General features: G+C 44.8%; 1 protein-coding gene across 3 annotated transcripts in view; it reads left to right on the forward strand.

Moving 5' to 3' along the window:
- Window positions 1–27296, forward strand: part of MPND (MPN domain containing) — a 268959-nt gene that overhangs the window by 85747 nt on the left and 155916 nt on the right. For all 3 annotated transcript variants that reach the window (XM_063914896.1, XM_063914894.1, XM_063914895.1), the window contains exon 2: window positions 19784–19991. In XM_063914896.1, the coding sequence (XP_063770966.1) occupies window positions 19791–19991 (201 nt within the window). In that variant the 5' untranslated portion in view covers window positions 19784–19790. The remainder of the gene's footprint in view (window positions 1–19783; window positions 19992–27296) is intronic.

A 27296-nucleotide genomic window follows, 5' to 3' on the forward strand; every position in this document is an offset into this window, starting at 1 on the left:
GACTCGCTGTTTATCCTATATGCACCCAACAAGCTGGGTGCTCCTGCTTCTAAGCAGACTATTGCTCGTTGGATTTGTAGTACGATTCAGCTTGCACATACTGTGGCAGGCCTGCCACAGCCAAAATCTGTCAATGCCCATTCCACAAGGAAGGTGGGCTCATCTTGGGCGGCTGCCCGAGGGGTCTCGGCTTTACAACTTTGCCGAGCAGCTACTTGGTCAGGGGCAAACACGTTTGCAAAATTCTACAAATTTGATACCCTGGCTGAGGAGGACCTGGAGTTCTCTCATTCGGTGCTGCAGAGTCATCCGCACTCTCCCGCCCGTTTGGGAGCTTTGGTATAATCCCCATGGTCCTTACGGAGTTCCCAGCATCCACTAGGACGTTAGAGAAAATAAGAATTTACTCACCGGTAATTCTATTTCTCGTAGTCCGTAGTGGATGCTGGGCGCCCATCCCAAGTGCGGTTTATCTGCATTACTTGTACATAGTTATTGTTAACTAAATCGGGTTATTGTTGAGCCATCTGTTGAGAGGCTCTATTGTTTCATACTGTTAACTGTGTTTCATATCACGAGTTGTACGGTGTGATTGGTGTGGCTGGTATGAGTCTTACCCGGGATTCAAAATCCTTCCTTATTGTGTACGCTCGTCCGGGCACAGTACCTAACTGAGGCTTGGAGGAGGGTCATAGTGGGAGGAGCCAGTGCACACCAGGTAGTCTAAGATCTTTCTAGAGTGCCCAGCCTCCTTCGGAGCCCGCTATTCCCCATGGTCCTTACGGAGTTCCCAGCATCCACTACGGACTACGAGAAATAGAATTACCGGTGAGTAAATTCTTATTTTTTCACATTTTTTTTAAACCTTTTCATACTTTACGATCCACGTGGACTTCAATTGGGAAATGGTAATCTGTGCCGAGCGCAGCGGTAGCGGAGGGAGGCACCTTGCCCGAAGCTTGCGAGGAGACACGGTGCTCTAATTGGGGTTCCCGGTCACTGAACGACACAAAAAAAAGTAAAAAAACCTCATGTCGACATTTTCTCATGTCGACCTAGTACATGTCGACCTACAGTCCCTGTCGACCTAGAACCCATATCAACCTACTTACTGTTGACCAATAGTGGTCGACCTAGACACTGTCATCCTAAGTCTAATCTCCCTAACATACCACACCCCATATAAGTACTCCCAACTTCATCAGATGCATATCATATATGGCATATGCCTCTGTATTATTAACAATTTAATACTTTAACAATTCACCAAACATTTCTCTATGCTTCCAATTTATTTCAATTTATGTTTCTGCCCATTACAGCTGCTAATGACAGAGGAAATGTAGCAAAGAAGTTGCTCAAAGCAACCAATCAGCTTCTATAATTTATCTAGCACAGGCTATGAAATGAAAGTTACAAGCTGATTGGTTGCTTTGGGCTTCACTGCTCTCTACAAGGCTTCACTGCTAAGTGTAGTGACTGACTAGCTTATGACTCCAAATTGGCTGTAGATGCAGCTACAGAGCATGCACACTGCCAAAATTACTTGCATTTAACTATGCACTAGGGTGGTCATTCCGAGTTGATCGCTCGCTAGCAGTTTTTAGCAGCCGTGCAAACGCTATGCCACCTCCCACTGGGAGTGTATTTTAGCTTAGCAGAAGTGCGAACGAAAGGATCGCAGAACGGCTACAAAGTTTTTTTGTGCAGTTTCTGAGTAGCTCTAAACCTACTCAGCGCTTGCGTTCACTTCAGACTGTTTAGCTCCTGTTTTGATGTCACAAACACGCCCTACGTTCACCCAGCCACGCCTGCGTTTTTTCGAACACTCCCTGAAAACGGCCAGTTTACACCCAGAAACGCCCACTTCATGTCAATCACTCTGCTGTTAGCAGTGCGACTGAAAAGCTTTGCTAGACCCTGTGTGAAACTACTTCGGCCGTTGTAATAGTACGTCGCGTGTGCGCATTGCAACGCATACGCATGCGCAGAAGTGCCGTTATTTTGCCTCGTCGCTGCACAGCAAACGAATGCAGCTTGCGATCAACTCGGAATGACCACCTAAACCCATTGGGGCAGATGAAGCATTGCTATGCACTTTCTGCACATATCGCACACTTAGTGCTGCAGTTCCCGCTTCACTTCAATGTATGAAGCGGCTCTCAGCATTTAAGGAATACACACAGCACATACAGTACTACAATAATGTCTGCTGCACTTTGTTTATAGGAAAGCGATGCCCGTCAGGATGCGCGGTCAGTGCCGGCGTCCTGGGCACGCACCACTACCGATGCAGTTGCGGTAGGAGGTCTGTCAGGTCTCTGACAGAAAAGCTTTGGCATCCGGCAGACTGTGGACATTCCCCTGCATGGTCCATGCTGTCTGAGTGTTGTTGGGCCAGCATCCCAGCAGTCTCCTGCATGGGTGCTGCCATCTTTCCTCTGGTCACATGACAGCATGGGGACTAATGAGAGACTAACTTCACTGACACTCCCTGCTGTGCAACTAGAAACATTGTGTGTTTGACAAGTGAATCTGCATTTTGTCTCCTGTGCAGCAACAGATGGAGCCTCACTCATCTATGCTGTCTATGGCGTTAGTCCCGAACACGGAGTCGCAGCGTTCCTTGGCGCAAGGCGGCGTGCCTAGTTGTAGGGAGGCTCACAGAGCTTATCATGGTGTTTGGCATTACCAGTGAGTGGAATGCCTGCGATCATCCACAAGATTTCGCTTTTTAATTCACAATTGCACATGCGTGTGGTCTCCATTGAAATACAGTACACAATGGCCCTCATTCAGAGTTGATCGCTCGCTAGCTGCTTGTAGCAGCAGGGCAAACGCTAAGCCGCCGCCCTCAGGGAGTGTATCTTAACTTAGCAGAAGTGCGACCGAAAGGTTAGCAAAATCACTTCAAACTGTGTGGTTCCTGGTTTGACGTCACAAACACTCCCTGCAATCGGCCAGCCACTCCCCCATTTCCCTAGGCACGCCTGCGTTTTGACCTGACACGCCTGCGTTTTTTAGCACACTCCCGGAAAACGCTCAGTTACCACCCAGAAACACCAACTTCCTGTCAATCACTCACCGATCAGCAGAGCGACTGAAAAGTGTCGCTCGACCTTGTGTGAAACTGCATAGTTTTTTGTGAAAGTACGTTGCGCGTGCGCACTGCGGCCCGTACGCATGCTCAGAAATGCAGATTTTTAGCCTGATCGCTGCGCTGCGAACAACGGCAGCTAGCGATCAAATCGGAATGACCCCCAATATCGCAAGAACTACTTTACTGTACACTATATGGGCAATGCTGTACGCGCGTATCATTAAGCTATTTAAACTACATTTCAGCAATGAGGTCCCATAGATAAACCAATAAATAAAAATAGTGTATACAGCGCAAACGAACGTGTTAAAGCAATGGTCCATTGACGTTAGGTTTATGGGAGCTATTAAATGAAATGTCATTAAAATGGGCTTAAAGCTTAATTTCTCTGGTTCTGGGCTCCAATCAGCTCGACACTGTGTTGGTATGGAAGGGGAGACAATTAGCTACCAGTAGATACCGACCCAAAGTTTCTATGACCCCCACAAGGCTAACAGCAAGCGTCGGAACCCATGATGGGTCTGAATTAACGGGCCCATTATAGTCTATGGGAAAATGGGTCCACTTTGCACCCTAATATCTCTGGTTCTGGGTGTCCCAGAGACTCAAGACCGGTACCATACGAAAGAGGAGACTTTTGGCTTCGGGCCACTAGTTTGTGACACTGCAAAGGGAAACAGCAAGCATCCGTATGTCAGGTCCCCTCCAATTGTCCGCCCAGCTTACACGGGGTGCGGGGATTTTGGCTAGATAGAAATTACTGTACAGAGATGCTAAGCACAGTGTTTTGGCATCCAGGAACATAGGGAGGAGCTTTTATCTCTCCCCATTATACTTATAAAGATAACCCTTGCCTCTGTAGCCTTTAGAGCAGAGTACATTATAAGCTGTTTGTGCTACTTAGTACTCAAATGGAAAATACTGTAAAGAGACACTAAGCACTGTGTTTTGGCATCCAGGAATTTAGGGAGGAACTTTTCTCTCCCCATTATACAAGTGTTATCTTTATAAGTTCCTGGATGCTAAAACACAGTGCTTAGTGTCTCTGTAGAGTATTTTCTATTTGAGTACTAAGTAGCACGAACAGCTTGTAACATACTCTGCTCTAAAGGCTACAGCGGCAAGAGTTATCTTTATAAGTATAAAGGGGAGCGATAAAAGCTGCTCCCTAAGTTTCTGGATGCCAAAACACTGTGCTTAGCATCTCTACAGTATTTTCTGTTTGAGTACTAAGTAGCACGAACAGCTTGTAACGTACTCTGCTCTAAAGGCTACAGCAGCAAGTGTTATCTTTATAAGTATAATGGGGAGAGAGAAAAGCTCCTCCCTATCTTCCTGGATGCCAAAACACTGTGCTTAGCATCTCTGTACAGTAATTTTTATCTAGCCAAAATCCCCGCACCCCGTGTAAGCTGGGCGGAAAATTGGAGGGGACCTAACATACGGATGCTTGCCGTTTCCCTTTGCAGTGTCACATAAACTAGTGGCCCAAAAGGCAAAAGTCTCCTCTTTCGTATGGTACCAGTCTTGAGTCTCTGGGACACCCAGAACCAGAGATATTGGGGCGCAAAGTGGACCCATTTTCCCATAGACTATAATGGGCCTGTTAAATCAGACCCACCATGGGTTCCGACGCTTGCTGTTAGCCTTGTGGGGGTCATAGAAACTTTAGGTCGGTATCTTCTGGTAGCTAATCATCTCCCCTTCCATACCAACTTGGTTCTGAGCTGATTGGTCCCCCAGAACCGAAGATAGTAAGCCTCAAGACCATTTAATTTATTTTCATTTAATAGCGCACATAAACCTAACGTCAACGGACCATTGCTTTAACACGTTCGTTTTACATTATTTTTATTTATTGATTTATTGGTTTCTTTCTTTTGGGCCCCGACAGAGAATGAATATTTTTGACAGAGTCTCTGAACTCACTACATCCCCCCTCACCCTTCCCCCTCCCCTTAGAAACTGATCTTTTCAGACAAGGAGACCAACACAGTATGTAAATGAAGGGCTGATACTACAGTCGCTTTGGTTGGGGGAAAGGACTAGAGAGGGTCAGAGTGACTGTACATTAAACAGTACAGTACTGCGCTATGGATTTGCATATCAGACACCCCAACAGTTAGTTATGGAAACAGGTGTTTTCCTGTGTGCATAATTCTATTGAATGTAAGGTTCTTAAGTATGAATGTTATAAAAAAATAATAATAAAATGTCAAGAAGAAAAAAAACGAAAATCAAAGGCATGCACACTTTGGGAATCGAACCTGGGACACTTCACCGCTTGGCCACAACACCTGGTGATAGAGACACAAGCTCATGTGTAAATGTAAGCAGTGATCCCTTTCCATAGGTTTGCTGTATTGGCTACAAGACTTGGACGCTCACATACAGTACTGTATGCCTAACGTCAATGGACCATTGCGTTAACACGTTTCCATCTGTATACACTATTTTTATTTATTGATTAGTCTACGGGACTTGGACGCTCACATAACCCATCAATGGACCATTGCTTTAACACATTCGCTTGCATCTGTATACACTAATTTTATTGATTGATTTATTGGTTTCTTTTTTTTTAAATTGCCTCTCCTTCTGACCATTGGTCTGTGTGTACAGGATACAGTAACATTACAGTCGTCACTGACCATTTGCCAGAGCTTGTAGATCAATCAGCCGCTATTCGCTCTACAGTACTGGGTTAGTGTAGCATTAGCCACCCAGTGGTAAAGATGTGCATTGCATGCTGCATATGTAGTCATGCCTCAACGCTCCTGTCCGTGCAACAACTGAACAACCTGAGCTATCGCTTAGGCGTGACTAATCCTCCGTTTAGGTGGAGAAATTGCAACATTGAGGGAGGCTCCATCTGTGTACCAGGTCCAGCTTCTGCTCTTCAGCCAGTCACCAGTCCAGTCCAGCTTTAACCCTTCCGCTGGTAACCAGTCCAGTCCTGCTTTAACTCTTCAGCCGGTAACCAGTCCGGTCCAACTTTAACCCTTTAGCCAGTAACCAGCCCGGTCAAACTTTAGTTCTCAGCCGGTTACCAGTCCGGTTACTGGTCTGGTTCAGCTTTATTCTTCAGCCAGTAACCAGGCTGGTCCAGCTTTATTTTTTGGCTGATAACCAGTCTGGTCCAGCTTTATTCTTCAGCCTGTAACCAGTCTGGTCCAGCTTTAACCCTTTAGCCAGTAGCCAGTCCAGTCCATCTTTTACCCTTCAGCCAGTAACCAGTCCAGCTTACACCCTTCAGCCAGTAACCAGTCCAGTCCAGCTTTAACCCTTCAGCCGATAACCAGTCTGGTCCAACTTTAACCTTTCAGCCGGTAACCAATCCGGTCCAACTTTAGTTCTCAGCTGGTAACCAGTCTGGTTCAGCTTTATTCTTCAGCCGGTTATTCTTTATTCTTTTGTCCAGTCCAGCTTAGTTCTCAGCTGGTTAGCTGTCTGGTTCAGCTTTAGTCTTCAGCCAGTAACCAGGCTGGTCCACCTTTATTTTTTAGCCGATAACCAATCCGGTCCAGCTTTATTCTTCAGCCGGTAACCAATCCGGTCCAACTTTAGTTCTCAGCTGGTAACCAGTCTGGTTCAGCTTTATTCTTCAGCCGGTTATTCTTTTAACCAGTCCAGTCCAGCTTTAGTTCTCAGCCGATTAGCTGTCTGGTTCAGCTTTATTCATTAGCCAGTAACCAGGCTGGTCCACCTTTATTTTTTAGCCGATAACCAATCCGGTTCAGCTTTATTCTTCAGCCGGTAACGAGTCCGGTCCAGCTTTAACCCTTTAGCCAGTAACCAGTCCAGCTTTAACCCTTGAGCTTGTAACAAGTCTGGTCCAGCTTTAACCCTTCAGCCAGTAAAAAGTCTGGTCCAGCTTTAACCCTTTAGCCGGTAACCAATCCAGCTTTAACCCTTCAGCTGGTAACCAGTCTGGTCCAGCTTTAACCCTTCAGCTGGTAACTAGTCCGGTCCAGCTTAAACCCTTCAGCCGGTAACCAGTCCAGTCCAGCTTTAACCCTTCAGTCGGTAACCAGTATGGTCCAGCTTTAAACCTTCAGCCGGTAACCAGTCCAGTTCAGTTTAAATCCTTCAACCTATAACCAGTCCAGTCCAGCTTTTACCCTTCAGCCAGTAACCAGTCCAGCTTTAACCCTTCAGCCGATAACCAGTCCAGTCCAGCTTTAACCCTTCAGCCTGTAACCAGTCTTGCCCAACTTTAACCCTTTAGCCTGTAACCAGTCCAGTCCAACTTTAGTTCTCAGCTGGTAACCAGTCTGGTTCAGCTTTATTCTTCAGCTAGTAACCAGGCCGGTCCAGCTTTATTTTTCAGCTGATAACCAGTCCGGTCCAGCTTAGTTCTTCAGCTGGTAACCAGTCCAGCTTTATTCTTCAGCCAGTAACCACTCCAGTTCAGCTTTATTCTTCAGCTGGTAACCAGTCCAGTCCAGCTTTAGTTCTCAACTGGTAACCAGTCTGGTTCAGCTTTATTCTTCAGCCAGTAACCAAGCCGGTCCAGGATTATTTTTCAGCCAATAACCAGTCCGGTCTAGCTTTATTCTTCAGCTGGTAACCAGTCCGGTCCAGCTTATTCTTCAGCTGGTAACTGGTACAGCCTTATTCATCAGCCATTAACCAGTCCAGCTTTATTCTTCAGCCATTAACCAGTCCAGTCCAGCTTTATTCTTCAGCTGGTAACCAGTCTGGTCCAGCTTTATTCTTCAGCTGGTAATGAGTCCGGTCATGCTTTATGTTTCAGCCGGTAACCAGTCCAGTACAATAGCACTTAGTGGTCAACTACACACCAAATTCAGTTCTCACTGCTACCCAATTCCCATGCAAAGGAGTTATATTCAGCCTTCTCGTTTCCAGCCCTGAGCTGCAGCCGTTGGATATCAGTCATCACCTGAAGCAGGTAACACTGTGCATAAAACCGTGACAGTTTGCACAGGCCATACTATGGATTCCAATCCAGCCCCAAAACCAAAGGTAGCAGAAACTTAGCAACTCGGGTAGATGCACAGGAGGCTACTTATCATCAAGTGATTCAGCATTTACAAGAAGAACTTTCAGACAACCTAGACAGGATCCAGCCTGCATTAACACCAGTTACCACTCCTGTCTCCTCCTCAACTACTTTGTCACCAGTCTCCACGTCTGCTATGGGCGCTAAGCCTCGGTTACAACTACCTACTAGTGCGAAGTATATTTCAAGTTACTTCCACAAAACTTTCCCACACAGAGGTCCAAGGTTGCATATATAATGTCCCTCCTAGAAGGATCAGCTTTTGAGTGGGTGTCTCCTTTATGGGAGCATTCTTATCCCCTTACCTCAGACTATTATTTGTTTATTTCTTCTTTCAAACTCATTTTTGATGAGCCAGGCAGACCAGTGGCAGCTTCAGTAGATCTTCTCCTTGTTAAGCAGGGCTCTCTCCCGGTCAGACAGTATATAGTTAAATTTCAAAATATTGCCTCTGAACTACATTTGAATAATGATGCCTTGAAAGTCGCCTTTCCCAATGGTTTATCTGAGCATTTAAAGAATGATCCGGCAACTAAAGATTTGCCCAATACCCTGGAAGCCATGAACTCTTTAGACCTCTTTATATATCAAGACTGATCTACGCCTTTTGAAATGTGGGCTAGAACGTAGTCAAGGTGACCATCACAGAATTTGGTTGGCTCCCACCTTCCATCCCAAGTCACCATCTACAGAGTAACCGATGCAGTTAGGTCGGTCTCGACTCACTCCTGAAGAACGGCAACACAGACATCAGGAAAAACTCAGTATTGCAGCTCAGCTGATAATTTTTTAAAGAATTGTTCTAGACGTCCAGGAAACTAGGCCTCCTGACCTGTACAGGAGGAGTCAGGTTGGGAGCAGTCGATAGTCATACTCCAAGAACAGACTGTGTAATTACTGTGATCCTCAAGGGTACCAAACATTTTTATCAAATTCTTGCTCTCATTGACTCAGGGGTCGCTAGGAACTTTTCTTTATTCATCATTTGTTCAATTCTTAGAGTTATCTCTCCAGAATCTTAAGCAACCAGTTGTTCTCACAGCAGTCAACGGAACTCTGATCCCTGAAGGGACTATTACTCATGTTACTGAACCTACAGTATCTATAGGCACCTCTTATCACAAACATTTTTTTTGTCTTGTCCTATGAAAAACATCACTTTAGATTGGGTTCACCATGGCTTCGTCTTCACAATTCACACATTGATTGGTACAGCTCCAAAATTGTAGCCTGGGGTCCTTCCTGTCAGGAGACCTTTGTCTTAGCAGAATGTATGTGCCAGGAGACTTCTCTTTCTTCTTCCACACTACCTGCAGAACATCAATATTTTTTAGACGTCTTCTCTGTGCAAGTTGCAGATCAATTACCTCTTCACCGGCCGTGGGACTGTCCAATTAACTTGATCCCTGGGAATACACCTACCAGGGGTCGAACCTATCTGCTATCCATTTCTGAGACTCAGGCGACGTCGGACTATGGGGGTCATTCCGACCCGTTCGCACGCAGTGGTTCTTTGCTGCAGTGTGAACGGGTCGGGACTGCGCACACGCATCGTTGCATGCCGGGCAACGATGCCGGGAATGAGGAAAGCGGTCAAAGCGGCGACCGCAAGAAGATTGACAGGAGTTAGGTGTGTCGGGACGGCAACTGAACGTTTTCCGGGAGCGGTCCAGCGAATGCAGGCGTGTCCAGGCGTTTTGAGGGCGGATGTCCGACGTCAAATCCGGGACCTGCATCGCTGGATCCGTCGCAAAGGGTAAGTAGGTATAGGGCTAGTCTTGTTTTGCTTGAAACTTTTTTAGCATAGCAGGGCTTCACAAGCAATCGCAGCCCTGCTATGCTAAAATACACTCCCCAATAGGCGGCGTCTAGTTGATCGCACGAGCTGCAAAAAGTTGCTGCGTACGATCAACTCGGAATGACCCCCTATGTGCAAGAGAACTTAAAGGGTTATCTGGCCATCTACATCACCTGCCGATGCAGGGGTTTTTTTCATCAAGAAAAAAGATGGTGGGCTATGTCCTTGTATATATTACCGTAACCTGAATGACACCACTCTTAAACAAGATATCCATTACCTTTTTACTACAGAACTCTTTGACAGGGTCCGTGGGACAAGATATTTACAAACCTTGATCTGAGGGGAGCGTATAACTTGGTTAGCTTTCGTGAGGGCGATGAATGGAAGACTGCTTTCAACACAAGGGACTGCCATTATGAATACCTAGTTATGCCCTTCTGCCTCTTTAACACCCCAGCTGTCTTCAAGAATTTTGTCAGTGAGATCTTCCGTGATGTCCTTTATCGTTACATGGTTGTATACTTGGACGATATTTTAATCTTTTCACAATACCTCCAGAGTCATTGAGTGCACGTTAAAGAGGTGCTTCGATGGTTATGCAGAAATAATCTCTAAGGCAAGTTATCCAAATGCACTTTTGAAGTTACAAGTATACCTTTTGTTGTATATATAATCTCAGGTTACAAATTTCACATGGATCCAGAAAAGCTATCTGCTATTCAGGAGTTCCTACTACTTTAAAGGCTATACAATGTACCAGAAATGTATCAAGAACTTCTCTACAGTTGCAGCTCCCATTATTGCCTTGACCAAGAAGGGAGCAAATGCTGCAAAATGGCCTCAGGAGGCACTCACTGCTTTCCATCAGCTTTAACAAGAGTTTATTTCTGCTCCTATACTCTTGCAGCTAGTGTTAGAGAAACTATTCTTTTTGGAAGTTGATGCTTCTAGTGTTGGTACTGGAGCTGTGCTATCTCAGTATACAGAGTTTAGGAAGTTACATCCCTGTGGCATGTTTTGAAAGAAATTCTCCCAAGCTGAACGGAATTATTCTACCGGGGATCAGGAGCTTCATGCTATCAAATTCGCCTTGGAGGCGTAGAAGTATCTGCTTGAAGGTGCTCTTCATTCAATCACCATTTTTACCGATCACAAGAACCTACTCTAACCCAAGACAGGCTCATTTGGCTCTTTTGTTTTGCTAGTTTTAATTTTTGTATCAAGTACCGCCCAGGGATTCAAAATGTTAAGACCGAGGCTTTATCTAGATCTTTTTTCATTTAAAAATAAAGGAAGATGACATTCATGAAAGACCCATCATCAGTCCTCTTGCTTTTGCTACCACAAAGTTGATGGTACCTCCAGGGAGGTCTCACGTTCCTCAACATTTAAGGAAGCATCTCCTTACCTGGGCTTATTCCTCCCATTTGCCACACATACCAGGTTATTTAAGACCTTCAAATTTCTGCAATCCAATTATTGGTGGCCTACAACGAAGCAAGATATTTGTGAATTTATTTAGTCTTGTCCTACATGTGCTCAACACAAGTCTTCTCATTCTCCAGTGGCAAGTCTTCTTCAACCTCTTCCTATTCCAGTTCGTCCATAGACTCAACAAAATTTTTTTGCACTATATAAGAAACTGTTAATAAATAAATAAATAAAATAGGCTGCATGAACTTCCATTGGACGTAGTGTCAGATCATGGTGTCCAGTTCGTTGCTAAATTCTGGTGTGCCTTATGTACAGCTATGCAAGTAAAATAAAAATTTTCAACGCCCTATCATCCACAATCCAATGGCAAAGTGGCAAGAGTCAATAGACTTTAATTCAGTCTGGTCCAGCTTCATTCCGCAGCTGGTATCCAGTCCTTTACAGTACCACTTAGTGATCCACTACATTTCAAAGTCAGTTCTCACTGCTACCCAATTCCCATGCAAAAGAGTTATATTCATCCTTCTCATTTACAGTCCCCAGCTGCAGCCATTGGACACCAATCATCACCTAAAGCAGTAACACTGTGCCTATAACCGTGACAATGCCTACCTGATGTATCGATGCTCAGGTGGCTCGTCTCACAATAATCCTCTGAATCGGATGACATATCACCTGGTGTGTACTCAGTTTAAGTTGTGCTGCTGAGTGTTGGTTTGGCTGACCAGCTGAACCTTCTCCTGTTATGCCTGTTAGTGCACCTACCTTTGACTCTGGAGCAGCATTGGGGGCTTTGGCATGTGACGATGATACAGAAAAAAGAAATGTCATATTGTCATATTGCCACATAAAATTCCTTTAGTTGATGTATTCAATGGCTCTCTGTTATTGCTGAACAGGTCTGTGCTGACCCAACAGTTAAAGGGAAAAGTGTGTACATGTATCTTCCACACAGGAGATTAATAGTCAAATTATACTCCCTTTCTGACACTTCCATGAGTTTCCATTTCTAATGAGCTGTTATAGGGAAAATGTACACCTATGCCAATTAGCCTGGTACTCTGGGTGCTCTGGCTGACTGTCGCATTGCATGTTGGGGCTAATTCAGACCTGATCAGTGCTGTGTGTGTTCGCACAGCAGCGATCAGGCCTGAACTGCGCATGCACCGGCGCCTCAGTGCGCCGGCGCATGGCAGACAGCCAACGGCTGTCTTAGTCCAGCGATCGCCTCTGCCTAATTAACAGGCAGAGGCGGTCGCTGGACGGGAGGGCACAGGCCGGTGGCGTTTAGCCGCCGTTTAGGGGGCGCTGTCCGGGCAATGCAGGCATGGCCGGACTGTGGGGGGGGGGGGCGCTGCGACCCAGGCTGCGACGGGTAGCTCCCTGCCAGCGCACCGGAGCTACGCTGGCTGGGAGCTACTCCAGTACAAAAGCAATGCTTTTGTACTTGTACGATGGGGGTAGTGCCTGACATGCGGGGCGGACTAGCCCTGTGCTGGGCGCCTTCTCGCATGTCAGGGAAGCTGATTGTAGATGTGCTAAATTTAGCACATCTACGATCAGGTCTGAATCACCCCCATAGAGCGTTGTACAATTTAATCTATTAATAAACGTGGAGGGACAAACCCATAGTTGAAATCAAGTCAGTTATGCAGATGGATTTTGAAGATTTTACAGGCAAATTTCTGCATGTTTTTCCTTGAACTATTTACGGCAGACATGTTCATCTCTAAATCTGCCCCAGCCCAGAGATTTATACAGGTGGGTATGTAGGTATAGGAAAAACATCAATGAATGGTTTTTAAGTTATTGAAAGTTAAGTTTTGTTGTTTTTAACTCCTCTGCTTGTTTGAAAAAACACAATTTAGCCGTGTTTTCTCAGTCCTATTCCAACCCTAGCAAGGTGTATTGTCTGCAGTTGTTACAGCTGTATTTGTAGTGAATGGAAATGTACATATACTGTACAATACATAATGGTGTTCTGTAGAATTGGCCAAAAACAGCTGAAATCAAAGGTTGTATCACTAGAAAAATTTACTTAAAGGAAACACTGTTCTGTCATAAATATATTAGTGCAGCATTTCACAGTAACATTGCTCTAGGGATCTTGTTTTAACCTTTTTACAAAAAACGAAAAAACTTTCTCCTTTTAAACATGATTATAATAAACAGATAGTGAATTTACTATTATTTTTATTATTAACTTATCGCATGCCTCATTCACTTGTTGCATATCTTTTTCTCTAACGTCCTAGAGGATGCTGGGACTCCGTAAGGACCATGGGGAATAGACGGGCTCCGCAGGAGGCATGGGCACTTTAAGAAAGACTTTGGACTCTGGGTGTGCACTGGCTCCTCCCTCTATGCCCCTCCTCCAGACCCCAGTTATAGACTGTGCCCAGAGGAGAATGGGTGCACTGCAGGGAGCTCTCCTGAGTTTCCTGCTTAGAAAGCATTTTTGTTAGGATTTTTTCTCTTTTTCAGGGAGCACTGCTGGCAACAGGCTCCCTGCATCGAGGGACTGAGGAGAGAGGAGCAGACCTACTTAAATGATAGGCTCTGCTTCCTCGGCTACTGGACACCATTAGCTTCAGAGGGAGTGAACACAGGTTCGTCCTGGGCGTTCACCCCAGAGCCGCGCCGCCGTTCTCCTCACAGAGCCAGAAGAAACGAAGACAGAAGACGTCTCAGGCGGCAGAAGCCTTCGGTATTTCACTGAGGTAACGCACAGCACCGCAGCTGTGCGTCATTGCTCCCATACACCTCACACACTCCGGTCACTGTAAGGGTGCAGGGCGCAGGGGGGGCGCCCTGGGCAGCAATGAAACACCTCTCCTATGGCAAAAGTCTATATACATGTACAGGTGGGCACTGTACATGTATATAAAAGAGCCCCCGCCATTTTTTAGTAAGTTTGAGCGGGACAGAAGCCCGCCGCCGAGGGGGCGGGGCTTCTCCCTCAGCACTCACCAGCGCCATTTTCTCTCCACAGCACCGCTGAGAGGAAGCTCCCCGGACTCTCCCCTGCTTGACACACGGTGAAAGGGGGTTTTAAAGTAGAGGGGGGGCACATTATTGGCGTTTATACATTAAGCAGCGCTACTGGGTAAACAATCTGTGTTTTTCTCCAGGGTTATATAGCGTTGGGGTGTGTGCTGGCATACTCTCTCTCTGTCTCTCCAAGGGGCCTCAGGGGGAACCTGTCTTCAGAAAAGAGATTCCCTGTGTGTGTGTGTGAAGTGTGTTGGTACGTGTGTGTTGACATGTTTGACGAGGAAGGCTCACCTAAGGAGGAGGGGGAGTGCATGATGGTCAGGTCGCCGTCGGCAACGCCGACACCGGACTGGGTGGATATGTGGAATGTCTTGAATGCAAATGTAAATTTACTGCATAAGCCATTAGACAAGGCTGAAGCTAGGGATCAGTCAGGTAGTCAGACCATGCCTGTCCCTGTGGCACCAGGACCTTCGGGGTCTCAAAAACGCACCATATCCCAGATCACTGACACAGATACCGACACAGATACTGACTCTAGTGTCGACTATGAGGATGCAAAATTACAGCCAAAGGTGGCGAAAGGTATTCGTTACATGATTATTGCCATTAAAGAGGTTTTGCATATCACTGAGGAACCCCCTGTCCCTGACACGAGGGTACACATGTGTAAAGGGAAAAAGCCTGAGGTCACTTTTCCGTCCTCATTTGAACTAAGCGACTTGTGCGAAAAGGCTTGGGAATCTCCAGATAGGAGACTACAAGTTCCCAAAAGGATTCTTATGGCGTATCCCTTTCCACAAAAGGACAGGATACGATGGGAATCTTCGCCGAAGGTAGACAAGGCGCTGACACGCTTATCCAAGAAGGTGGCACTGCCTTCTCAGGATACAGCTTCCCTCAAGGATCCGGCTGATCGTAAGCAGGAGGTTACCATGAAGCACATTTACACACATTCCGGTACTATCGTTAGACCGGCTATGGCATCGGCCTGGGTGTGTAGTGCTATCGCAGCATGGACAGATTCCTTATCTACGGAACTTGACACCCTAGATAAGGATACCATTCTAATGACCCTAGAGCATATCAAAGATGCTGCTATATATATGAGGGATGCTCAAATAGACATTTGTTTACTAAGCTCCAGAATAAATGCTATGTCTATTTCTGCTAGGCGACTCCTGTGGACCCGACAGTGGACGGGGGATGCCAACTCAAAGCAGCATATGGAGTCGTTGCCTTACAAGGGGGAGGAGTTGTTTGGAGAAGGCCTCTCGGACCTTGTCTCTACTGCTACGGCCGGTAAATCGAATTTCTTACCTTATGTCCCCCCCGCAGCATACTAAAAAGGCACCTCATTATCAAATGCAGTCCTTTCGTTCCAATAAAAGCAAGAAGGTACGGGGATCGTCCTTCCTTGCCAGAGGAAAAGGCAAGGGAAAAAAGCTGCATGCAGCTAGTTCCCAGGAGCAGAAGTCCTCCCCTACATCTGCAAAGTCCACCGCATGACGCTGGGGCTTCCCGGGGGGAGTCAGCTCAAGTGGGGGCACGTCTTCGATTTTTCAGCCAGGTCTGGGTTCACTCACAGGTGGATCCCTGGGCTATAGAGATTGTTTCTCAGGGATACAGGCTGGAATTCGAAGACGTGCCTCCTCGCCGGTTATTCAAATCGGCTCTGCCAGCTTCCCCGTCAGAGAGGGAGTTAGTGTTGACTGCAATTAAAAAATTGTATCTTCAACAGGTGATAGTCAAAGTTCCTCTTCTCCAGCAAGGAAAGGGGTATTACTCAACCCTGTTTGTGGTCCCGAAACCGGACGGTTCGGTCAGGCCCATTTTGAATCTAAACTCCCTGAACTTGTACTTGAAAAAGTTCAAGTTCAAGATGGAATCGCTCAGAGCGGTCATCCCCAGCCTGGAGGGGGGGGGGGATTGGATGGTGTCCCTGGACATAAAGGATGCATACCTTCATGTTCCGATTTTCCCTCCTCACCAGGCGTTCCTGAGATTTGCAGTACAGGACTGTCATTACCAATTTCAGACGTTGCCGTTTGTGCTTTCCACAGCCCCGAGAATTTTCACCAAGGTAATGGCGGAAATGATGGTGCTCCTGCGCAAGCAGGGTGTCACAATTATCCTATACTTGGACGATCTCCTCATAAAGGCGAGATCTCGGGAGAAGTCGCTGTCGGTGAGGATGTTGCAGGGGCATGGCTGGATTCTCAATATACCAAAGTCCCAGCTAGTCCCTACCTTTCTTGGTCTGATTCTAGACACAGACCAGAAAAAGGTTTTTCTTCCGATGGAAAAGGCTCAGGAGCTCATAGCCCTGGTCAGGAACCTATTAAAGCTAAAAAAGGTTTCAGTGCATCACTGCACGCGTGTCCTGGGGAATGGTGGATGCGTACGAGGCCATCCCCTTCGGAAGGTTCCATGCGAGGACCTTTCAATGGGATCTACTGGACAAATGGTCCGGGTCCCATTTACATATGCATCAGAGGAACACCCTGTCTCCAAGAGCTCGGCATTACAGTTGTGCCGAGCAGCTACTTGGTCGGGGTCAAACACCTTTGCAAAGTTCTATAAATTTGATACCCTGGCTGAGGAGGACCTCCTGTTTGCTCAATCGGTGCTGCAGAGTCATCCGCACTCTCCCGCCCGTTTGGGAGCTTTGGTATAATCCCCATGGTCCTTACGGAGTCCCAGCATCCTCTAGGACTTTAGAGAAAATAAGATTTTACACTTACCGGTAAATCTATTTCTCGTAGTCCGTAGAGGATGCTGGGCGCCCGTCCCAAGTGCGGACTTCTTCTGCAAGACTTGTATATAGTTTTTGCTTACATAAGGGTTATGTTATAGTTTCATCGGTTTAGACCGAGACTATGTTGTTTGTTCATACTATTAACTGGGTAGTTATCACAAGTTATACGGTGTGATTGGTGTGGCTGGTATGAATCTTGCCCTGGGATTCCCAAAAATCCTTTCCTCGTACTGTCCATCTCCTCTGGGCACAGTTTCTCTAACTGGGGTCTGGAGGAGGGGCATAGAGGGATGAGCCAGTGCACACCCAGAGTCCAAAGTCTTTCTTAAAGTGCCCATGCCTCCTGCGGAGCCCGTCTATTCCCCATGGTCCTTACGGAGTCCCAGCATCCTCTACGGACTACGAGAAATAGATTTACCGGTAAGTGTAAAATCTTATTTTTTTAACTTGTCCCATAAAAGTCACAAGGGTCATTCCATATCAAATCACCCCCCAAAAAATGAAATGTCCACCACCCAGTAAAACAATCAAGAAAACTTAAAGAAACCCATGGCATACTGGCAGAAAATGAAAAATATAGAGGGAATGCCCTTCCTGTACAAATCGTTCATCAGGTACAGCAGTTTTACGGAGATGAACATTCTCGCATGTGCCCTGGAAAGAAAGTTTGTTTCTGTAAAAGTTCCAGGAGGAAAAAAGGATTCACAAACAGAAAAGGCTACTCCTAGTAAACTTGAAAGAGCTTTATCTTACTTTCAAATACCGGTTTCCAGACATTCAAGTTGGATTGTCTAAGGTTTCTTCCTTACGACCTACGTGGTGTGTTAGTGTTGTGGCATGAGGTATGCATTCTGTGTGTGTTTGCGAAACTCACCAAAACGTAAAAATTTATTGGCTGCTGCTCTACCACTAAAGATGGACTACAAAGACCTGACTGAAATCCTTGTTTGTTCTTCAGTCTCAAAAACGTGTATGCTTCATCGATGTGATAAATTTCCAGGTATGGAAGCACTTCAGAAAATAGTTGAAAAACCTTTCCATGATAGTGACATGGATGATGAGGACACAATTGTTTATAAGCAGTGGGTCCACACTGACCACAGTAAATTGGTTACAATCACTAGTACTGTGGAACATTTCCGTGAAGTTATTTGTAGTGCTGTTGATGATGCAACAGCCCATCTGTATACAGCATAGTCACAGGCTGAATACCTACACCAGCTGAAGGAAACCATTCACCCAAAAACAGAAGCTATGTGTTACTAGATTTTGCAGAAAATTATTAATTTGTGTGGCAGGATGCAGTTCAAAAGTTCCACTGGAACTCTTCACCCATTTACTGTGTACAGATACTGTAGTCTATGCTGCGATGCGTTTGCACGGCATACGCATCGCTGGTATAGTGCGAATGCGATGTGCTGCGACTGACCACAGCCGGCGTTCGCTCTATAGGCTTCCATTGGCATGTATTTGCGAGCACACTTGCTGCAAGGCAACAATTAGTGTGGCTACATCGATTTATTAGGCAAGATGATTTTGTGACACTTTAAACTGAGTGAGTCTGTATGTTATAATAAGTGATACCCATGACCATGTAGCCACAACTGTGCATACCTTCATTACAGTAGTTATGAAACACTTAGTGGAACTATTACTGAATATGGAGTATGTTCACTACTTTAGTGATGGTGCTAGTAAACGTCTAGCCACCCAGACCAGTCTGCAAGCAGTGGAAACTCCTCACATCTTGACACATTTGGACCTGTAGCTGGGCTGAAAAGATACATGGCATAAAGATTTTCTACGTGTCACAAAATGAAATACAAGACTGCAAAACCAAGCTGCATAGCAGTCTAGAAACAGCAATGACTGTGGTAGGAACACTTGCTCATCACCAATATCAGCCTATTAGTTATGATGAACTTCACATATTCCGATTGTCATCAGATGACATGAAGACAACAGGAACCACAGTTTGTGGGGGTATCCAATTACAGGTGAAAATACATCGTCTGATTATTCCCGATGTTTCACCCATATTTTTTTTACATGCTATCCAATTTGGTTATGTACCAGATCAAGAAGAATGAGACTAACACAAGTGCGCGTAATAGTGTGCAGCCAGATCAATCTTATCCTGAAATGAGAAGATTCCTCAATACCTCCACCACAATATGCATGAAAAAAAAAAGGAATAGGTAAGACTTATCCAGCACTACTGTCTAGATGGCAGGATTAAATCCAGATGAACCCCAAAACAATTGAAAAGTGATATAGTGAAGTACAATTTTAATCAACACAAATCAATCACAATATAACACAAATAAAAGCATAAGTGATTGCTCCACACTTGTACAATGGTCGCCTTAGTAGCTGTGGTATATGAAATTACTGGAGGAATATGAACCTATGCCTCAGTTCTTAATCAGCGTGTTTATACAGTAAGTGAGTCCCGGGCACACACAGATCTGAAGTCCCCTGGGTTCACCACTCACAGCTACAATTAATAAAAATCTGACATGGGTGGTGGATACACCTGGTTGAACTGACATGGAATGACCCACAAGCAGTAAATGTAATATATATATATATACACAGTACAGGCAACATGTATTATGCATTGAGAAACATGAATGTTTTCTGATATTTCTCAAAGTATGTACTTTCCTGTAGATCTCTAATGGAGGAACAATCCTCATGGGGTGAGGATGGACTGGAAGAAGATGAAGAACTGGATGATACTGAGGTGGAGAACTCTGGAAGAGCACCCCCATCTGGGAAGGCAAGCAGCTTTTTGACCAAGAGGGGCATAACCCTAAGGGTTCTCCTAAAGGATGGCTTGATAGAGCCTGGCCAAGGAGTCCTATCTATACACTACCTGGTGAGAGCATACACTTTTTCTAATTTATATGTAGTTGATACCAGAAATGCTGTACTCTGCAGCACTTGAGATGATTATAGCTGTCTGACTGAGCTCTATTGGTAGAGTATATACAGCCTTCTCATGACCAACTGTAGTATGATAAACGAGGGTTTGGTTTGCATTCCTGCAAGTCAACAAATATGGTTGTTGATCACTATAGAGTATAGTAAGGCAAAATGTTTGGTGTTATCTGTGCTATTCATCATCTGCTTTACAGCCAAGTACACAAATACAGTTAGTGACCAGATTATTAAGTAAACTTTCCCTTCCATTGTAAATGTGATGCCAGAGCATATGTTCAGAAACAGTGCTATTTAATGCATGACCCGACTTCTGTATTTGACACTTACATAGTTAATCGATAAGACAAGAGACTGTCACTTCATATAAACACACAAATAAAAGTTATAATAGGCCTGATTCATAGTCGTACATAGTTATAATAGGCCTGATTCATAGTCGTACGCAGACCTCAAATCTTTGAAGATCTACAAACCTCAGATCTGTAAACCTCAAGTCTTTGAAGCAGTGATGTAGATATGTGATGTTCTCCTGTACTGTACTTGCACACAGTGAAGATTAATTCAGAAAGTGATTGATAGTAAGGGACCATTTAGGGGTGGTAACGGGTAGTGTCTGCAAAAATCAGGTGTGACGCCGCTGTTTTTAGGACTTCCGCAGCCTGCATCTGAGATCCGTAGACACTAAAGATTGCTCTGGTGTCTCAGTATGTGTGACTATGACCATAGGGTTAGCCAGAAGGCCAATTATCGAGAGATCTGTGAGCACGGTGCATTTTTGTACACAGTTGCTGAAATTAGCAAAGCCACCGGTGGGTCTCTCAATACAAATCCTGGCGCTGATAAATTTTCATATTTCTGCACCGTCTCGGAGTACAGGATCACAGCTGCGAATGTATAAGCATACAACTCTAAATCAGGCCCAATTTCAAATTCAACCCCTGCGCCAATATCTTAATTGCATTCCACTGTCTTTGGCAAGGTTTAATCACACGTCTACAAAGGTGAGACATGGCTACTGAAATATGCGGGTTTGTATTATTTGCCACATATAAAACTGCCCCCATTCCTTGTCTGTAATGTTCACAATTTGGCAAGAGATCTCCTTATAATTTCAGATGTGATGCATCCATTTTGATTCTGACACTCCAAACTGATTGAAAATTGTACTAATTTTAGCGGCCTGAGTATAAAACTTCCATCTTCTTCTCACTGTGGGCCTAATTCAAACCTAATCGTAGCAGCAAATTTGCTAGCAGATCGTCAAAACCAGGGCTCTCATTCCGAGTTGTTCGCTCGCTGGCTGCTTTTAGCAGCATTGCACACGCTAGGCCGCCGTCCTCTGGGAGTGTATCTTAGCATAGCAGAATTGCGAACGAAAGATTAGCAGATTTGCGAATAGACATTTCTTAGCAGTTTCTGAGTAGCTCCAGACTTACTCAGCCATTGCGATCAGTTCAGTCAGTTTCGTTCCTGGTTTGACGTCACAAACACACCCAGCGTTCGCCCAGACACTCCCCCGTTTCTTCAGACACTCCCGCGTTTTTAGCAGAAACGCCAGCGTTTTTTCGCACACTCCCATAAAACGACCAGTTTCCGCCCAGAAACACCCACTTCCTGTCAATCACACTCCGATTACCAGAACGATGAAAAATCCTCGTTATGCCGTGAGTAAAATACCTAACTTTTGAGTAAAATAACTAAGCGCATGCGCTCTGCGAACCTTGCGCATGCGCAGTAATATAGCGAAACTCGGCAACGAGCGAACAACTCGGAATGAGGGCCCATGTGCACTGAGGGGGAGGAGCGGGAGGGCAGATATAACATGTGCAGAGAGAGTTAGATTTGGGTGGGTTATATTGTTTCTGTGCAGGGTAAATACTGGCTGCTTTAATTTTACTCTGCAATTTAGATTTCAGTTTGGACACACCACACCCAAATCTAACTCTCTCTGCACATGTTATATCTGCCCCCCCCCCCCTTCAGTGCACATGGTTTTGCCCATCTGCTAACAAATGTGCCGCTACGATCAGGTCTAAATTAGGCCCTATATTCCTATGAAGTGTAGAAATTCATTTGGTTTTGTTTTTTTCTTTTTCTTCTTCTTCTACTCTTATGAACTCTTGCTCTAATAAAACATTGTTAATTTTAAAATCCAATGCTCTTGCAGATTGCTTAAGAGCAATTTTTAGAATTTGCAAACATGATGTTCTTGGTCCTTTTTTACATACTCTTCAGGCTTTGTCATGTACAATTCTTTAATATCACCATCAAGAAAAGCAGGTTGGATGTCATAATGACTTGCATGTTTCTTAAGGTAGCTTTGGCAATCTAGGTTCTGGAAGTTCTGTCTGCTTTGCCACTAATTGTGATTTAAAGCTGTAAACTTTACCTTCCAGCTATATGATTGTCAGGTTGTTCTGTCTACCTTGGGCATACAGCAGGTGGATTGTATAGGTGTGTATGCTATCCTGACTCATTTGCTACGATTGATAACAGCTAAAATCGCTCTGCAACATTCGGCCTCACTCTGTCGAATCTTATGTGCAGTTTACTATTCAGTTGACTGGATGGGCCCATATCAGAACAAAAGTGGTGTGTACACACATTTGATCGATATGCTTGCCATTCTTGTAGTAATACACCTTCAGCAAGGCTGACCATGTGGGTGTTTCCTAGCTGCATGGTCTTTCCTACAGCACTGCATGTAAACACCATCTTCTTAAAAATGTTTGCCCTTCTCTTGTTAATTAACAATGTATTCTGCCAAACGTAATATTTTTTTACAGAATACACTGTATGCTGCAAAAATATTTTAAATATGTATTCCTTAATTACTGTATACCTTCATTCTTTTAGCATTCCTATAACATTACATTTTAAGTAGTATATATTTAATATATCTGATAAATAATCACTTCATACCTGTTACTGCCATACTAATAATAATTTTCTACGTGTTTCTACAAGGCATACTAATAATATGTTTTTTTAAAAATACAACTTTGAAAAATGTGTTTATTAGACAAAAAATGTTTACAGACAGAAATATGACATATAACCATCACAGCACACCCCAAACAAAACAAAAAAAAAAGCATAATGCAATAGTGAACCCTTTATGGCTATACTAAACATATTTTTTTTACTTGTTTTTCATGAACATATAGTGGTATAGGTCACAGAATATGATTCCCTTCCCAACAGCACATCACATGTGAACATCCCGACCTGTTTCCATGTCATGTATTGCTGCAAAGGAACCATAGCAACCACATATTTGGGTTAGGTATGGGATGCCAGTGGCTGGGATCCCGGCAGTTAGCATACCGACTCCAGGATCCCAGCAGCTAGAATGCTGGTAGGGGGTGAGCACTACGAAACCCATTGCAGGCTCGCTGCGCTTGACACAATGCAGGCTTGCTGTCACAATCCTGGCGCAGCGATTCTCCGGATACGCCAATCTGAGAACGCTGCCCCTGACACCTTACTGATTACCTCAGCGTGTGTGGTAAATCCACATGGTAACTGCCACCAGCAGAAGTACCAGTCGCTGCGCCAGCCAGGCCAATCGACTTTGAGGAACCACGCCCAGGGTGAGCTTCTTCTCTCATTTGGTAACATGAACCTAGGTTCCAAGCTTGGGTGTGAAAACACAAATTCCAGATCTAAGATTAAGAAATTTTAATCCAAGTAAAAACTTCAAAGCTTAATGTTACAGAAAAAATAAGTTACATTTGCTGTCTCAACTATACAGGGAGTCATTTCCTTGTCCCTACACATAGACATTGGCATGTCATCCGGATCTCTCGGGACCTGGGGAAGAATGGTGTTAGCGAGGAAAACTGGCAACATTGCAGTATCAGGGACATTAGGTTCCTTTAAGTCTGCGGCCTGCATTCAGCCCAGATCTGTCCTTAGCAGAAGATTAGGAGGCAAGCTGTGTCACCCAGACACTTGCCTAATGCCTTCTCCTGTATCCCTGTCCAGATACCAATAGCCTTTAACCAGGGGAGAAACAGATTTACCTTTTAGCCCCGTAACATGGGCGACATCACTACCACTATGCATGCACTATTGTGCATTTCCAAATCATCCCAGACTATATCAGGTTCCTTGCCTAAACCCACACATCTGCAAGTGCTAGCACTGGTACCTATCAGAGGCTCACCCCCACATACCTCTATCACCTTGGAGTATGCACAATGATCACATAGCATTACAGGTACTGTACACAGAGACACATCATTGCAAGGTTTAGCATCATCACATACTACCTGAGATGAATCACATATTTCAACAGACTTTGATTGTCCAGAGTCAGTCCTTACGAACACATTCTTGGGAATATTATCCAACATTCCCACCTCTCTTATTGACATAGTCTCCTCCCCAATCAGGTCCTCCTGAAAATCAGCCTCTTTCAGCTGCAAATTCTGCGCAGATGGTGGTAGTAGGCTGTTCACACCAGCAGCTCTTCCCCTAAGGGTACACTGCACCTCAGGATGCAAGAACTCTGTAACATAGTCCACACCAACTGTAGATGTTGGGGGCACCTATTCCTCTTGGGGCACATCTGCAGGATGGGCAGCTGCCTCTTCCGCAGATAAAATATGCTTTCGTAGTCATCTTTCATCATCCACTCTGCAACACTGATTGTGCCAGAATGGAGTATTGAGCTTCCTCCAATTGTGTACCTCTCTCCAAGTGTCTGCAAAACACTCCTCCACCTCACGCAGCAGGCACCCAGGACTCATCTCGGGACCTGGCCACAGAAGTGTGGATCGATACTGGCTGAAGGCATGGCACTTGCTCTCCTCTGCCCACCGAGCTGCTTGAGTATCTTGCTGCAATTATTGTCATGGGCGGCGAGACCCTGCAGCTAACATTCTTTAATTAGCTCCTCCATACTAATCCTGGAAAACAGGTCATCTGGGTCTGCAGCAGCATGCCCCATTGATCTTTTGATGCTGTATCGGATGGGTTCCCTGCAGCCTCCTCGGCTGCAGCACTTTCTGCCGTCTCCCTGGAACTGGCAGAGGTGTCAGACCTCTGTTGGTCATCCGTTGTAAAGTCCAGGGTCAGCTAGTTCAGTGAAACAAAGCTGGAAATTACTTGGCCTTCTCCCTCTGCTTCAAGCAAGGGAAATTGGTCACAACACGATTGATGTAGGTTTGCATCTCTGGCCACAGGCTGCCAGTTGAGTTCAGCGAACTTCAACTGGAACTTGTGTTCAGCTTCCTTTTCTGCAGCAGCCATTGTAGCTTTCTCTCTCTCCAGAGTAGCTTGGCGTTGTTCAGCCTCTTGCGCACTTAACTGCTCCGTAAGCTGCAGTAATGTCGCTGCATCTGGCTCTTTCACATACTTCAGAGCCGATTGTTGATATGGATCCATCCTTAAGGCCATTCCTCGAAGGCCCACACTGATAATCAGAGTCCACATCAGAGTCCAACTTCACAGTATCACGTCCCTCAGTATGTAATTGTCCAGTATGGGGTACATCCCAGGCTATTGCATTAGCCCCTACCGATGCACTCTCCCCCACTACAGGTCTGCCAACATTCCGATGCTCTGTATCACTTTCCACAAGGTCATGGATCAATCTCTTCTCATAAGTAGTTGCCAGTCCTCTGCAGTTGCTTTGCCAAAATAATAAAAACAAGGATGGGGAACAGAAATTGCTTTTACTATGTGACTATTACTTATATAAGCTTTGAGTTCTGGTATCTGGTTAATTTCATTCACATAAGTTTTCATACAAAAAATTTTTTTTTTTTAGATATCCCACCTCTGCCAACCAATTAGTCACGATCCTGGTGCGGTGATTCTCCAGATACATCAATCTGAGAATACTGCCTGTGACACCTTACTGATTACCTCAGCATGTGTGGTAAGTCCATGTGGTAACTGCCACCAGCAGAAGTACCAGTCGCTGCACCAGCCAGTCCAAGCGACTTTGAGGAACCACACCCAAGGCGAGCTTCTGCTCTCACCTGTACACAAAATTATTAATACTTAAAAATTAGGTAATGTGAACCTAGGTTCCAGGCTTGGGTGTGAAAACACAAATACCAAATCTAAGATTAAGAAATTTGAATCCAAGTAAAAACTTCAAAGCTTATTGTTACAGAAAAAAGAAGTTACAAGACTATAATAGTTGGAAAGTCACACACGTAAATACAATTTCTAGTTCAGTGCCGGACACTAGACACATCACTCTATCTACAATTAGTGGTTTTAGATGTTGACACTTGCCCTCCTGGTCATATGAGCAGGAATTATTTAATTACCCATCTCATTTTGTTTGAAGATATGAACCAGGCTTATCCATTATACTAGGACAGTTTTTACAACTGTCTAAAGGGACATTTATCACCTGTTGTAGCCAAAACGTCTTCACTGACCCATAAGGATGCACCCCCTGTTGTGAAATTAAACAACTTGTTTGAAATGACACAAGTCAGCCCTGTCCCTGGCCTCTGAAATTCTGTTCCTTTGCACTGTAAATTTCCACAATATACAGACCTGGACAGATTTTATAAGCTCAGAGGAAGAGCACTGAAGCGTGTTACCTTTCCACATAGCACAAACCTTTGAATGGTTTACTGGGGAATTCCAGGGTTGTTCAATAGTTTGTCTCTGGACCCCTGGTGTGCCTGAGTAAACACTGCAAAGCAATTAACTCTCAAAAGAGGTGTCATCCACAAACATGTTTCTCATTACAAAATACATTTCTACATTGATCAGATATCTTGATATCGCATACATTGATATTAAAGGCCTATTCCTAGTTGAAATAGTCTGGATCATGACACTCGCTGTGCTCGCCACTGGTTCTATTTCCACTCTATGGGTGTCGTGGACACCCCTGAGTGAGAATAGCTCCTGTTAGCCAGGATTCCAGCTGGTGGCATTGTCAGTTGTCAGGATTCCGGCGTCGGTATCCTGACCACTGCGGGCAATGTAATTACATCCCACTTATACTACTATATGTTCAGACTGAGAAATATGACATATAACTATCACAGCACTCCACCTCACTCCCCCCCAAAAAACATAATGCAGCACTGGAGCCTATATGGCTATAATAAAGATAATTTTTTACTTGTTTTTTTCATGAGCCAGTGAATGAACATATAGTGGTATATGTCACGGCATATGATTCCCTTAACAACACATCACATGTAAACATGGTGTAAAGGAACCATGTCAGCACATATACGCTATATGTTCACAGAGAGAA

Source organism: Pseudophryne corroboree, chromosome 1 (assembly GCF_028390025.1).
Source record: "Pseudophryne corroboree isolate aPseCor3 chromosome 1, aPseCor3.hap2, whole genome shotgun sequence".
NCBI lineage: Eukaryota > Metazoa > Chordata > Amphibia > Anura > Myobatrachidae > Pseudophryne > Pseudophryne corroboree.